Raw genomic sequence first — 16,292 nt, forward strand, 5'->3', positions numbered from 1 at the left:
GCTAGGCTCCTAAGTGGTATTATGGTATGCTTTGGCTCAATAAAAGAGTGGAAAATAATAAAAAAAAAAAAAAAAAAAAACTCAAAACCTGCTGGTGCTATTTAATTAGGAATAAACCAGCCTATCAGGCATATATTTTGCAGTGTTTTTCTCATGACAGGCTCATGAGAACAATGACATTAGACCATGCAAGAGATTTGCACATATTTATCGGTTACACGGTGAATCCTTGCAAAACACAGCACATTTATGTTTTTCTCTTAGAAGAAATGTTTGACATTTAGGATGTACTAGTGTTGAATTTTTTCCAATGAATACAATGTCGACATATTTTTAGATTCCAGCATAATTCTGTTTTACAAGGCTGAGCATAAAGAGCATGTTGGCAAAGTACAATGTAAATTGCAAAATCTCACACCTGTTAGCCATTTCCACTGTACCAACCAAGCACACTTTTCTTCTTTTTTCCCCCCAAGGCCTAAATTACAGTAAAGTTTGGTATGGCACAAATAGTGCTACATTATGCTTGGATCGCATATAATCTTCAATTGTCCTAAACTGTTGGGTGCACACAAACACATTCATTTCAATACAAGAAAGCAGCAGCAGACCTGGACTGTCATTCTAAATCATTCTGTAACAGTATTTTGTGATTTCTTTGTTTTTTCCACCAAGATATCACCAGCATAACCTAGTACTAATGAGAAAACATGTTCATCTAGAAGGTATACCCGACTATATGGCTGGAGGCTGAACAGATTACATATATTACCTAATGGTCACTGGCCACAATGTAAACATAAGCAGTTAGACAGCAGGGGAATCAATGCAACTTTAATACATTAAGAGTAGACAAGTTAAATGCATTCTGGTACATGTCATTGATTGATTAGCTGATCTGATCAGCTTACAGTGCCTGATTGGTATATTTGGAACTTTTTCTGCAATATAACAGCTGTCACAGAGACCCTGACAGTGACAGATACACTAACGCATGATCACTTCTTACAGATATGACAATTACGTCCAAACACAATAATTTAGTGGTGTTATTTGTTCAAATATTGCTACCTCCAGTCTCCTTACATGTCAACACGTTTTAAACTGATTTTAATTAAAACTTTCTTTTGTCCTATCTCCATTAAATTAAGTTGGACACAAATAGTCGTTTTTCAGTATACTATTAGAAGAACCATTTACGTAAAGCACAAATAATATGTTAGGGTAGCATCTTTTCATGACTAGAACAAAGTGTGAACTTTAAAGTCTGCACAGACTGCCAAAAATTAACTGTACACATGATGTACAAATGCTTTTTCAATCCCAGGGAGATTTCCCCACACACAGATCTCCTTCACACATTGACCCAACTAAGTCCTGTGCATAGGAGGGTAGTGTGTATTGTACACTCTACCTATGATTTAACAATGGGTGATCAGTTTATGTCTAGCAGCAATACACGCTTTCATATCTATAGATTGTAGGCTTGTGCGCAGGGCCCTCTGTCTGCTATTACAGAGTGTTTTATTACTGTTCCCAATTGTAAAGCGTATCGGAATACCCCTGCGCTATATAAATGTTAATAAAGATGCAGTGCCTGGACTGAAAGTGGATACGAAAGTTTAAATAAATAAATAAAAATTAACATTAAATCCCTCTTCGTTGACAATATATTCAAATACATATATAAGATACCCTTTAAGGGTGTACCATTTTAAATGTAGTGTACATGTCATACCTATGTTCTTACACACTTCGGGTGATAGCATTTCAACAGTCAACAGGAAGAAATTCAGGGAATAAGAAATCATTGCAGGATGCCATATGAAATAAAATAGGTAGATTTCAATGCCAAACTACTCATTTTTTTCATATAGTTTCAATTGATAGGTTATATTAACATTTGTGCTATCTAGTGGTTACAATTGGTATTGCAAGATTAACATTGTCAGATGGCAGTTTGGTGCTTTTTTTGTTTGTGTGTGGCAGGGGGGGGGGGGCCGTGTAAGATAACTCACAGCACGTACTTACTGTAAAGTTGGGGCCCATAACATTGGTGTATGAGTCTTTACAAAACAGTAAAAATATTTCTGTGAATGTCAGACCATTCTCCACACAAATAATATGAGCAGAGCCAGATGTACAGCGCATTTACTTTAAGCACTGGAGCACACCATTTAACAGACATGCTATGCTCAACCTGTATGCATATCTTACTTCTAAAAAACATTGTTTAGTACAGTTAGGAAAGCTTTTAATTGGGCATAAATTATACTGAATGATCACAGCCTGGATACAATGCAAATCCTGTACATCATACACTGAAGATGAACACTTTCTCAAAAACAAAATGGCTGGCAGATAAGTTCAGTTGGACAGATACTTTGGTAAGCTTTTACAAACATCAAGATAATACAATGCCACACATTTATTCTGATAGGTAATAGGCGAAGCTTTTCTAAAGCCAACATAAAGTACATCTTAATAATAATTTGTAAAATGGCAAAGACTTTCTACGTCATGTGTGGTTTAATATGTGAAAGTACACTTAGATATAGGTAATGGAGGACATTGGCCTCTGAGCGCTAGCTTTCCGGATTGGAGGAATCTATGTTCATACAGTTACAACAAAGATCTATGGAAGCCTTGTGCATAGTTTGTATTGCGCACGAGCACAAATCGTAGTGATCAAGCTCTCTAACAGATAAAGTGGCAGCTCCCTCGAGAGCCATTTCCTATGTGTGAGCAACAGGGTTAAGGCAAAGTTGTTCAAATGTGGACAACACACCTTTAAAATTATATATACGAATGCAAATGCTACAAAAAACAAAATCAGATTCTCTCCAATGTGCACATTTATCAAGGACATTTTAATTTAACAAATATATTTGGTTGAAAAGCATATCAAAACCTTGATCAGACAGAACTTTCTGAATGGGTGTGTGGTATGAGTAAACAGTCCTATTTTTCTTTTTGAGCTTCATGTAACAAGCAATAAGAATGCCAGCATGTACTAGGAGTTGTCATATTAAGATACAGATCTAATGTATTCCATGATTATCATGTTCTCTGCAAGCCTAGAGAGGATAGGACACCTCGAGTACAATAAAAAAAAAAATGTAACAGAGCTCTGGCAGATGCAATTAAACAAAATCCTATAAGACAAAAGTACTTTTAGGTCATTATCATACAGCACAGATTTGGCAAACATTCATCAAAGAACCCTGTCTGGGTGTAAAGCATCTTTGGGCCAGTCAGTCATTGTGTGGCAAAAGCATACGTTTACTGTGCACATGGTGCTGGGACTTAATCTGTGTACACACCTATAGATATATCTGTCCAATCCGTGTGGTGGGACAGAAAATCTGGTAATTTATGAGTGCAAATAGAAATTTGCTCCCACATGCTGGAAAATGGACCAGATTTTCCTTCCCACCAGACAAGATATATCTATAGGTGTGTGTACACAGCCTTAAGCTGCCCATCCACTAATCTAGATGTGGGGACGGCAGCACTAGGGATGAAGTGCATACACTAAACGTTCAGTGTATGCAGATCAATCATCCCCAAACGTGGCAACCCGACGGCGGTCGTCAGGTTTACCGTCATGTTCGGGCGATGATCGCTGTTAAAAATGACCAGTGGGCACGCGCATCGCTGGTCGTTTTTAACATTTTACTGACTGATTTGAGGGAGATTACCAAGCGATTGAGCGAGAATGACGGTAGTTATCGCTCAATCGCTAGGTTTAATCGCCTAGTGGATGGGCAACATTACGGGTTTTGATACTTCCCACAAAAGCTATGCTTGTACCTGGAGACAGAGACAAACAGTAGCACAGCAGTGTTTTTTAGTTGCTGCATGCTCCATTTACTAAAGTTCATTACACTTTTTTTAATACAGCATTCGCCGTATATAGGTGGAGGAAACAAAATGGCCAAAATACGTATTTCTTAATTTGTTACAGTTTACTAAAGTCAATTTAGTATCACATTTTTAGCAGCCCTACACTGTTTTATTGGCAGCAAGTAGACTGGGTTTGGGACATAACTTGGTGCAGCAGTCATTTCAGCCACTCACTTCTCAGGTTCCTAATACAAAGGACTAGTTATAAACACCAGCTTTTAATGATAGAAGGCACCAACAAAAGGGAAGAGAAAAATCAGCCCAAATACTGCAGGACATAGATCACTTTTTCTACCATGGGCTTGGATGCCAGAAGAACTGATCCCACATAAGAAATGCACCATGAAGTATGAAGCAGTTAATATTACTAGCTAAAAACCAGAAAACTACACATTAGACTCCATGGGCAGACACACGTATTTGTCATTACATGTCTGCAGCAGCATAAAGATAGCCAGGATTAAGAAGCAGGCCATCGTCTCAATCTTCGACAAATGCATACCATATACTGAAGGAAAACGTATCAGCACCCCAAACTGTAAAATACAACCACAATCTGTATAAAGAGTTACTGTGGAGGCAACATGTGTTTCTGTCCGAGTAAGGGAAATGAAGGCAAGAAACAGAAATTCAATACCTAGGTGGGAAATTAAAAAAAAAAAAAAAAAAAGCATTAAAAAAACAAATTGGCTTTCTTCTAGTTTTAGATTATTACATTTCTTTAACATACTATTTCTGCATTGTGTTTTGCTCTATCTTCCCTCACAGATATGCATTTGTGATAAAATCCCAGGTTTCCTTCAGGTAATCTTTTATGTAAAAATTCATGGTGCCAAGTAGCTGACCACCTATTCGCATATCAATTACTTAAGACAATAGGGTTTGCTAAAACATAAAATGAGGGCGTCCATTGTCTTCTAATCTCCGTGTAAGTATGTCACATCCGGTCTCAGTGACTAAAAGGGTGTGCTCAAATTGTGCTGAACGTTTTCCATCCCTGGTCACTGCAGTCCAACCATCTGGCCAGGTTTCATCTTGCCATCCTCCTATAAAGTTCAAAAGAAATATACATTTCATGAGTCTGGAACGTACTACACTGAAAACCGAAAGAAAATGGAGAATACATAAAAATACGACAGGATCATCACCTGATTGTTTTTTTAAGTATTAAAATGAACTCATGCACACAATATGCTCGCATAGACCAGTCAGCCAGAACATTAAAACCACTGACAGGCGAAGTGAATTACATTAATTATCCATTGTTACAATGGTACCTTTCAAGCGGTGAGATATTTTAGGCAGCAAGTGAACACTCAGTTCTTGAAGTTGATGTGTTGGAAGCAGTAAAAATAGGCAAGTGTAAGGATCTGAGTGACTTTGACAAAGGGCAAATTATGATGGCTAGACGACTGGTTCAGAGCATCTCCAAAATGACAGGTCTTGTGGGGTGCTCCCGATATGCAGTGATTAGAACCTACCAAAAGTAGTCCAAAAGAGGACTAACTGTGAACCGGCGGCAGGGTCATGGGCGCCCAAGGCTCACTGATGTGCGCAGGGAGTGAAGGCTAGCTAGTCTAGTCGAACTGCACAAAGCTACTGTAGCACAAACTGCTGAATAAGTTAATGCTGGCTATGATAAAAAGGTGTCAGAACACACATTGCTTCACAGCTTGCTTCATATGGAGCTGCGAAGCTGCAGACTGGTCAGAGTGCCCATGTTGACCCCTGTCCACCACCGATAGCACCTAACAATGGGAACTTGGGTGTCAGAATTGGACCATGGAGTAATGGAAGTTGGCCTGGTCTGAACAATCACATTTCTTTTTTTTTTCTTTTGAAAACTGTTTATTGAACAGCAAAAGAGAAAATTCACATGACAAGGGAATATACATTCCAATCAATCAGAATTTTGCATATACACATACAATATTGATTTAAAAGACAAATACAATTACTGTCCTCTTTTTTTAAACAATAAAATCAAAATGAAGATAAGAAAACATGAAAATAACCATGAAATAAAAAAGTGAAATAAAATGAAATTAAATAAAGTAAAATAAAATAAAGTATATTAAAACAATACGTGCAACACGCAGTGGTATCTCAGTTGCCATTACAAGGTATGCAATCTTGTGAGAATTAAGTGCTACCAACATGTCCCCGCAAAAATTTCCCATGTCATACTCATGTCAAGCCTGTAACATCAGAAAGCATAAGTATAGGTCTAAGCACCTAAACCCCTAAACCAGGCACCCATCCATATAGGAGGTAGAAACGAAGAAGTATTGTAATGTAATTAAACGAGTAATCAAACGATTTGTCTCTGTAAGAACCATTCCGTATGTTCGAATACCTTCCAGATGTTAACTTGTAAGTGGTCAGGTAACTGGTCTATATATCTTTCCCATTTTTTGGAGAAGGCCAAAATACCTCTCTCTATATCAAATGTGGCCATCCGCCTCTCATGATATAACACGTCTAGCATAGCAGTTTTCCACTCGGCCAACGTAGGTGCCGAACTGGAAATCCAATGTTTTAGGATCAAATGTTTAGCTACTGTGACCACAACAGTCAACAGGGATTTCCAAGATTGTAAAGGATGGATTTTCTCCCACGAGAATTCCGCAAATAGGAATGGCGCAGCTATTTTGGGTAACCGTACGTGTAACATGGAATTTATATGCTCCAATAATTTGTTCCAAAATTTAGCTATTTTACCACATTGCCACAAATTATGGGATAGCGAGGCTTCAGACTGACCACACTTAATGCAAATACCCGAATCAGAAGAAACAAAGTACTTCCCTTGGATGGGAGCAAAATAAGTACGATTTAAAGTACGAATGTGTACCTCCTGTAAACGGGCAGATTTAAGGGTTGGTAAAATCTTATCTAAACAATCGATAATTGATTCAAATTCTGGTAAATTGGTTAATTCTAGTTGCCATGCCTGGATGGTGGATGCCCATGTATGAGGAGACGCTTCGACTAAATAAGAGTACAGGTGTCTAATCCGAAATTTAATTCGTTTGCATGTAGATAATATTGATAATATATCTGGGGGGCTAGAGGTGATCAGAGGGGGATCCAGGGATTGAATGTAATGGCGGAGTTGCAAAAACATGAAAAAAATGTGTCTGGGGGATATTATACCTCTCCCGCAAATCCGAAAAGGAAAGGAGATGGCCCCCTGGATCAAATACTTCTTTAATAGACATTATGCCCTTCTGATACCAAGTTCGAAATTTCACGTTAGTGAGAGAGGGGATGAAAGATGGGTTACCCCAAAGAGGTATATAAGGAGATGAGAAAGGGCTCCTCTTCAGACTTTTATTTATAGTAATCCACGCTCTATAGGTGTCCCAGAATAATATATTGGACCTAATCTCTGAGGGGATTTGTGCAATAGGTGTGTGAAGTAGAGCTGCTGGTGCATACGGATGAAACAGTGCTTCCTCTAGGGCAGGGTCAGTGAAGTTATTAGTATGTAGCAACCAATCTGTTATATACCGAAAAAGGGCAGATCTAGCAAACCCCTCAATATGTGGCACACCAAGCCCACCTTTAGTTTTAGGTAGATAAGTGCGGGAACGGCTCATCCTGGGTTTACGATAGTGCCAAACAAATTTAGAGAAGACCTGCGTGCATAATAGAGCATCAGCCTTCGTGATCATAATGGGCAGCATTTGTAACAAATACGCCAACTTGGGAAATACTACATTTTTAACTACTACCACTCGTCCTAATAAGGATAATTTAAGGTCTTTCCAGTGTAGTAATTGAGATTGGATTTTATGAATAACAGGTGAAAAATTAAGACTATATAATGATGAGAGTGTTGCTGGTATAAAGATGCCCTTATATTTAAGTTTATGCGAAGCAACCGTAAATAATGAAGCAACATTAGGATGAGAGTTTAAGAAGGAGGGTGCATTAATTGGGAGTAATTCTGACTTATCTATGTTAATACGGTAGCCTGCAAAGGAACCAAACATATCAACAATTTTTAATATGGCTGGAATAGAATGCAGTGGTCTTGATATGAAAAGCAGCATATCGTCAGCAAACAGGGACAGCTTGCATTCCCTATGTCTAACTCTTATACCAGTGAAGTCCTGGCTGTGTCTCAAAGCTATGGCCAATGGCTCAAGGGCAACTGCGAATAAGAGAGGGGAAAGGGGACATCCCTGTCTCGTACCCCTGTGTATGGGAAAGGAGGGTGATAAATAGTTATTAGTTAAAACTTGTGTTTTAGGAGAAGCATATAAAAGAGGAAATTAATTGGATAAAAACGGGGGGCACGCCAAACCGTTTAAGAGTCTCGAACAAATGATCCCACGTCACCGAGTCAAAAGCTTTTTCAGCGTCTAAAGAAAGAAGAAACCCGGGATCATCCGTCGGAGAGTCACGAAGGAACTGCAAGACCGCAAGGACCTTTCTGATATTAATGGCTGAACTACGGCCCCAAATGAAACCGGTCTGATCCGGGTGTATAATAGAGGGGAGTATAATTTTAAGTCTCTGCCAGTAATTTAGTAAAAATTTTATAATCTACATTAAGTAGAGATATGGGCCTATAGGACGAGGGGAGAAGAAGGTCTCTACCAGGTTTTGGTAACACCTTCACTATAGCTGAGTTAAAATGTTGCGGAAGGGCTTCCCCGGCTAGTAAAGAATTATAAAGGTCAGTCAACGGTTGTACAATATGCGGGCGAAGTATCTTGTAAAACTCCCCACTAAAACCGTCCGGTCCTGGTGACTTCATGGGTTTAAGCGATTTTATAGCTCGATCAACTTCATCAGCAGTGAATTTATTAGTTAAGTTCTCCATTTGTGTTAATGATAATTGCGGGAGAGAGACTCCACTCCAGAAAGATTGTTTCTGTTGTTCAGATATAGGTTCCTGAGAGTATAGCTTTTGATAATATTGATAAAAAATATCTGCTATTTTATCTCCCTTGAACTGAATGTCTGAGTGTTCATCCCTAAGTGCTGCTATATTAGTATGACCCCTTTCTCCTTGTAACAAATTTGACAACAAGCGGCTAGACCTGTTACCGTACTGAAAAAAAAGAGATCTACCAGACCGCTGATATCGGTCATCAATCTGGGTAAGAACTTGGTTAAAGTGCTGCCTACTTTCATAATAAGCCGTTTTATTAACCAAAGAAGGATATGCCTTAAATGTTTGAAACGTTTCGGTCAGGGAGGATTGAGCAGATTTGTACATGGCTTCTTGATCAGTTCTATATTTTTTCATGAAAGATACAATATCACCACGTAGAACTGCCTTAGCAGTTTGCCAAAAAAGACTAGAGTCATTTTTGTGGCCTTGATTATTAAACTCATACTCAGACTCAGACCAAGCTGCCCTCAACCTATCCTTAAATTTAAGTGAGGAGGCAAGTTTAGCTGGAAACCGCCATTGCGAGCACGGACCCAGAAGAAATTTCCCCTGTAAATCCATCCATACTGGAGCATGGTCTGAAATAGAGATGGCTTCGATGGCTGTGTCTAAAACCATTGGGGATAAAGAATTAGAAAGGAAGAAATAGTCCAGCCTGGAGAACGCATTATGGGTAGCTGAATAGCAAGAATATTCCAATTCATCCGGGTGCCTCACTCTCCAAATATCTGCTAAATTTAATTGGGACACCATATACTGAAGCCCAACCTTAGGCTGATTAGGACGAGTGCGTGGAGTAGATTTTCTATCTAATATTGGAGAGACAACTAAGTTAAAATCCCCGCCTAATATGATTTGTGTATCAGCAAAAGGGTACAATAAATTTATTAAATTCAAAACAAATTTTTTGTCATAACTATTAGGCCCATAAACATTGCACAATGTGTATCTTGCGCCATCTAAGGTAACATCTGCTACAATATAGCGACCATTTGGATCTATAATAGTTGTGTGTATGGTATGAGCAATCCCCTTTCTAATTAATATAGCCACTCCACGTGCTTTGTTAGAGTATGAAGAAGAAGCCAATACTTTTTGATGTAACATGTTTAGCTTGTCATGTTTAAGGGGGGAGAGGTGCGTTTCTTGGAGATATGTAATATCTGCTTTCAATTTGTTCAAATAAGTTAATATTCGCTTCCTCTTCACCGGGGAGTGAATTCCCCTGACATTCCAAGTGCAGAATCTAAGTTTGGAAGTCATGAGAAAACATAAGCTTGAAATAATCTACAGATCAATAAACCAAATCGAATTATATACCATTTTTGACATGACATGGGCAGCATAGACATCGGGAATGACATGAGTAGTGAGAGAACTCAAAATATTTGGAAGATAATCCCATCATGCCTCACAAGCTCCAGTAATGTACCACTGCTAGAAAATACATTTGAAAGTATCATATATAGAAAACAAAAACTAAAACAAAAATAAAAACAATAACACCAAAATAAAATAAAGACATGGTAAAAAGAAAGTGATTTCACCATAACAGCGCAGTCACAGCCAAACGCATAAGCTATCAAAAGGTTAAAATTGACTAGATCAAAATCAGTGTATAGGAACCATCTAGAGAGGTTCCATTCAACATGACCAAAAAGAAGAAACAAAAATAAAAATTATAAATTATCTAATGACGAGCTCCTTCAAATAGAATGAGAGCTACATGTAACAATGATAAACCTCAAAGTACCTGTAAGCAGGAAAAAATTAACTAAACAACTATCAGCAATAAATGATTACTTAAGTGATATTAAGCTTGAAATCAATATAAAACCTGAAGAGCCAGAGTCTTATCAGTCATCTTGATCCATGTTAGTCGAACCGGTTGCCTGCTCCAATTCACGTAGGTAGGCTTGAGCATCCGACACCTCTGTAAAGTCCTTTATGCCTTCGGGTGCAAAAATACGGAGCCTGGCTGGGTACATAAGAGTGAATTTGATTCCCACTTTAATCAGTTGAGAACATATAGGTGACATATTTCTACGAGCCCTTGAGACTTCAGCTGAATAGTCCTGGAAAATCAAGAGGCGTTGGCCCTCATATTGCAAAGGGCCCTTCTGTTTTGCCGACATCCAGATAAGTTCCTTATGTTTGAAGTTTAAACATTTAAAAATTACAGCTCTGGGTCTGGAATTATTAGAGTCTCTGAAAGGTCCCAGACGGTGAGCCCGCTCAATCTCCAGTGAACACAATTCCGAGGATAGGCCCAACAAGCCAGGAAGGTCTGACATCAAAAATTTGGTAAGGTCTGGACCCTTTACAGACTCCTTCAGGCCTACAAGTCTGAGATTACTACGTCGAGATCTGTTTTCTAGGTCGTCTACCTTAGCTAATAAATGCGTTTGATTAGCCGTTAAGGATGAGACCTGTTGCTTCAGTTCAGAAATCTCATGGAAATTAGTCCCGATTCTATTTTCGTTCACAGATACTTGATGTGTTATTGAGGATATTTGTGATTTTAGATCGGCTACAGCTCCCATGAACTTGTCTGCCTGTTTTTGAAGCAAGGGTTCCACCATTTCCTTTATAGCTCTGACAATCTCAGCATAGGATAGTGATGGTGTCACGGAGACAGAACTGGCATTACGGTCAGCAGTATGAGTTGAGGGGACCGACGTATCATCTGCGGTTTCCATGGATTGATCACCTTTTTTGCCACCGCCTCTGTTTGCTTTTTAGGGGTATTCGGAGCAACAAATTTATCCATAATGCAATCAGTAGATTAAGGGTAGGAAGAGCAAAAAATGACACGTATTTAGTAGTCAATATCGTAGTAGGATGGCTGTGACAATGCTCGTCATGAAGCTTCACATAGCACTATTCAACAACTCTTAAATGGTGTGGGGCTGTACCACCATCTAGTGGTGAGTAATAAAATTATATATGAAAAAGGGAAAATGAGAAAAGGAGGTAAAAAAAAAAAAAATAATAAAAAAAATATATATATAATTATAGCCAGAAGTATTGTGTACCCCCCATATAAGGAAGCCTGACCTGCAGAGCCCCGCTTATAAACAAGGGACAGCAAACCTAGCTTGTGGGGACTGGATGATGATAGTACCTGTGGCAGGGAGTGCTGGCAAGCAGACTTCAGGGATTATATGCAGCTGGTAGCCACCAAGCAGTGCCACAGGAGGCAGTGAAAATAACTTTCCCAGTGCTAATAGGCGGCGACTTGTTGTTCATCCACGCGGTCGCCGGTCCACATACAACTGGGCAGAGTGCAGGGTCATGTGTCTCCGTATCCTCAGGGTGAAGTCGCAGCTCCAGGGATGTCGATGAGCCACGGCTGTCAGTGACCCCAGGCTCCGGGAACAGCGCGGGAGCACCACGCAGCCGGAGTTGAGCTAAAGAAGCCGCAACCCCGGGAACCACCAGCTCCGAGGACCCCGCAAGGTATGTTGTTTCCAAGCGGCTTGAGGAAGGCGCGCCGCGGTCCGACAGCGCTCAGTGCCTCCCTAGATCAGGCACAGCACCCGAGGCCGGCATTCAAGTAGGCCGCGATAGCTCCGTCACTCCGATCCGCTCCCGGGAAGCCAGGCAAGGGGATCATCAACTCGCCGACTGTGTCTTTTTAAGTTTCCACTGTCAGGGTCAGCCCAAAACTACCGATATAGGCCCTTTATTCAGTGTATTTTCAGGAGCTGCGTGATGGCGCCTCTGCTCTGCTTGCCCTCCAGGCCACGCCCCCTATCACATTTCTTTTACATCATGTGGACAGCCAGGGGGAGAGATGGCATTGGATGCACTATGGAAAGGCAGCAAGCCAGCGGAGGGAGTGTGATGCGCAGGGCAATGTTCTTCTGGGAAAACTTGGTTCCTGCCATTCATGTGGATGTTATTTTTACACATTCCAATAAGCTAAACATTGTTGCAGATTATGTACACCCCTTTATGGATACGGCATTCCCTAATGGCAGCGGTCTATTTCAGCAGGATCATGCGTCTCACCACAGTTGCAAATATTGTTCAGGAATGGTTGGAGGAACATGATAAAGAGTTCAAGGTGCTGACTTGGCCTCCAAATTCCCCAGATCTCAATCTGATTAAGCATCTGTGGAATGTGCTGCAAAACACGTCCGAGTCATGGAGGCCCCACCTCACAACTTACAGGACTTAAAGGACCTGCTGTTAACATCTGTGTCCATGCCTCAATGGGTCAGATGTTTTGGCGGCACAAATAGGGACCTACACAATATTAGGGAGGTGGTTTTTAGGTTATGGCTGATGGGTGTACTTCTAGGATAACGTGATTGGAAAAATATTTTGCTTTAGGCATGCTGGTAAAATAAGTTTACTTTACTACTGTAAATCTCAGACTCCTTCAATGGCAAATGTATACTTTATATGCATTCTATATAGTCTACAATTTGACGCTGAGTAATTAAATCTATGCAAAACATGATTTCATTAAAATTCAAAGTAGTAATTTAGGTCATATCATGTAAACTATGGCAGCAGGGGGTGTTAATTATATTGTAGTGTAACAGGTCATGGCTGCATTTAATAATTAGAAGCAACGTTAGAAAAATAAATGTCTTTGTTGACGCACTAATAAATGATTATAAAATGTAACTTATTGTTACAACAATAAAAGTTACATTTTATAATAATAATTCATTAGTGCGCCAACAAAGAGGACATTTCTTTTTCTAACGTTGACTCCCTATTGTCCTCGGCAGCACCGCCAACTACTGCAGCAATAACATAATTGGTGATTTTTCAATATGGGGCTTATACATAAGCTAAAATTAGTCAGTTTATTTACTGGTGCAGAAGTCTTCCCAATTCCCTTTTTCCCTCATCAGTTAGAATAATTAGAAGCAGCATGGTGTAATTATAATGGCATAATATATATTGTTTTGCCATACTCTTCTTTGGACAGAAATGGTCCATAAAATGTTAAGGAATAATTTAATTCCTCCAAAAATACGTCGACACAAGTGATCACTCTACATGTAATTGATTTACTTATTAGTTACTGTAGAGCACAGGTTCTCAAACTCTGTCCACAGGACCCAACAGTGCTTTTTTTTCCAGGTCTCCTCACATAATCACAAGTGAAATAATTAGCTCCACTTGTGGACCTTTTAAAATGTGTCAGTGAGTTATGAGTACACCTGTACAGCTGCTGGGTGACCTGGAAAATGTGAACTGTGTGGGGTCCTGAGGACAGTTTGAGAACCCCTGCTGTAGAGCAGTGGTTTTCAAACTCGGTCCTCAGAACCCCACACAGGTCACGATTTCCAGGTCACCCTGCAGGTGCACAGGTGTACTCATTACTCACTGACACATTTTTTAAAAGACCCACACGTGGAGCTAATTATTTCACTTATTCTGTGAGAAGACCTTGAAAACATGACCTATTTGGGGTCCTGATGACAGAGTTTGAGAACCTGTGCTGTAGAGTATATGACAGCAGGGTCACTAAAGAAATGCACTACATGATTTCACGGTCATGTATTCTGCAGTAACTAATGCACAATGCTGATAATCCTCACCTATTCTCAAAGCAGCTTAAGAAGATGAGGAGGAGGCCGGTGTGCAGCTGGTGTGGTTGGGTTTGGTTGTGTACGTGCTGCTGTCCCTCCCCTATCTAGCTCACAGTGGCACCACCATCTTTACTGCTATGTAATCGTAAAGTTAGCATGTGATGGAGAGCAAAATGCAGTGCGGTGCCATATTTGCAATATATAGCCAAGAAGATGGCCTTGCTACGTGCTGTGTAGCGCCATGTTTTCAAATATATAGCTGAAAAAAAATAGGGGAGGGGCAGCCGCACAGGCATTGGCAAATCTCTGGGTGCAGGGAGTGCGGCACAGGGGCCCCTTGGACTTTGGACACGTATGCACTGCAAACTCTGCACCCCAAACCACTGCTCCTGCTGTACCAACATTAGTTTAGTACTCCTCACCTCATATGTGTTACTTAAACTCACAGGGCGGAATTCAATTGTTTTCATCCCCTATCGCGCTCGACGGAGCTATTCTATTCTTGTTCCTGTCGGGCGCGATCAGCTGCCAAGCGCTACATTTCAGCTCGCACCCCTGGGGGATGAGAGCTGAAATGTGCGAAAAGTGACATGTTTGGGCGCCCAAACATCACTTTCCGCGATCGCGCCCAGCACTTTGGTCGGGTTTAGCTGCTTTACGCGGCTAAACCTGGCATCTATGGGCGCGATCAGCGCGAAGAACGGCAGCAATTGAATGGCGGCCCGCGATCTCCTGTCACTTTAGACGGGAGATCCGGACCGCGTAGTCAATTGAATTCCGCCCACAGAGTTCAGTCTGGCCAAGAAATCATTTCAATACCACTTCATTATGCAGTTAGGTTTTTTTTTTCCTTTGTTTTGAACAAATCTGTTTTCTCCTCTTTTCCACAAGATAATGATCAGGCTCATGTGTTCAGAGACAGATCTGCAGGAGTGCCTGGGAAACAGGGAATGAGGAGTCACAGACGTCTGTGCATGCGTTAAATGTCATTACTAATCGTTCTAGAATATTAAAAAGTTTTCAAGTTTGAAGCTACAGACTTCACCCTAAATTGTCAGACGCCACAGCCCTGGTTTTTAGTCCTAGCACTCATTTCTATAGAAGCAAGACACTTGGTTAGGACTCAAAATGAGACAAATCCTGGTCAGCTCTCAGAAAATTCACAATTCCGGAGGGCTTTTAAGCAGAATTCTCAAATTTTGACATTCAATCCCTACATAATCAGGGTCCTGTGTACTTGAAGTAACTTTTGATTACCTATGTGCCTACTTGCACATTCAAATGACTACTAACAGTACAAAGAAAGCCCACATACATCATTTTGGGCTGGAGTTTCTAGCTTAGCATGGAACCATCACGCTAGATAATAAGAGTTATGGTAGGACTTACCATTGATAACTTTCTTCGAGGTAGGGTCTACAGGGATACCATGGGGTAAAGTGGTTGGAGAGATCCAGGCACCAAACACTTACAGCTTTCAGCTCCCAGGATGCCTCGGGTCCTCCTCCATATATACCCTAGCCACAGGCCTTCAGATTTATAAACAAGCCTCAAGACAGAAGGAGAGAGGAGAAGGAAGAACAATCATACACCAGAAGCACTCACACAAGATGAGAATCAGTGACCGAAAGAATACCCAATGTAGCCAGGTGCATCAGGGTGGGTGCCCTGTGGACCCTATGGACCTCAAAGAAAGAGTTATCAATGGAAAGTCTACCATGAGTCTTATTTTCTTCTTGAGGGTCCATAGGGATCTATGAGGATGTCCTAAAGCAGTTCCCCTAAGGGTGGGGGAAGCTGCTGAGCAGAAAGGAGAACTCGTCGTCCAAAGGAAACATCCTGAGGGGCAAAAGTATCAAAGGCGTAGAACTTAAAAAATAAAAAGTGTGGACAGAAGACCACATGGCTGCCTTGCACAATTG

At 40.5% G+C, this 16,292-nt stretch overlaps 1 protein-coding gene across 1 annotated transcript in view; it reads right to left on the minus strand.

Annotated features, from left to right (window-relative positions):
* Window positions 1-818: 818 nt before the first annotated feature.
* The window catches only part of METAP1 (methionyl aminopeptidase 1), a 71,618-nt gene continuing 56,144 nt past the window's right edge, over window positions 819-16,292 (minus strand). The window contains exon 11 of the mRNA XM_088453265.1: window positions 819-4,952. Within this exon, the coding sequence (XP_088309391.1) occupies window positions 4,792-4,952 (161 nt within the window). The 3' untranslated portion in view covers window positions 819-4,791. The remainder of the gene's footprint in view (window positions 4,953-16,292) is intronic.

Source organism: Taudactylus pleione, unplaced genomic scaffold (genome assembly GCF_031769625.1).
Source record: "Taudactylus pleione unplaced genomic scaffold, aTauple2 ptg000574l, whole genome shotgun sequence".
Lineage (NCBI taxonomy): Eukaryota > Metazoa > Chordata > Amphibia > Anura > Myobatrachidae > Taudactylus > Taudactylus pleione.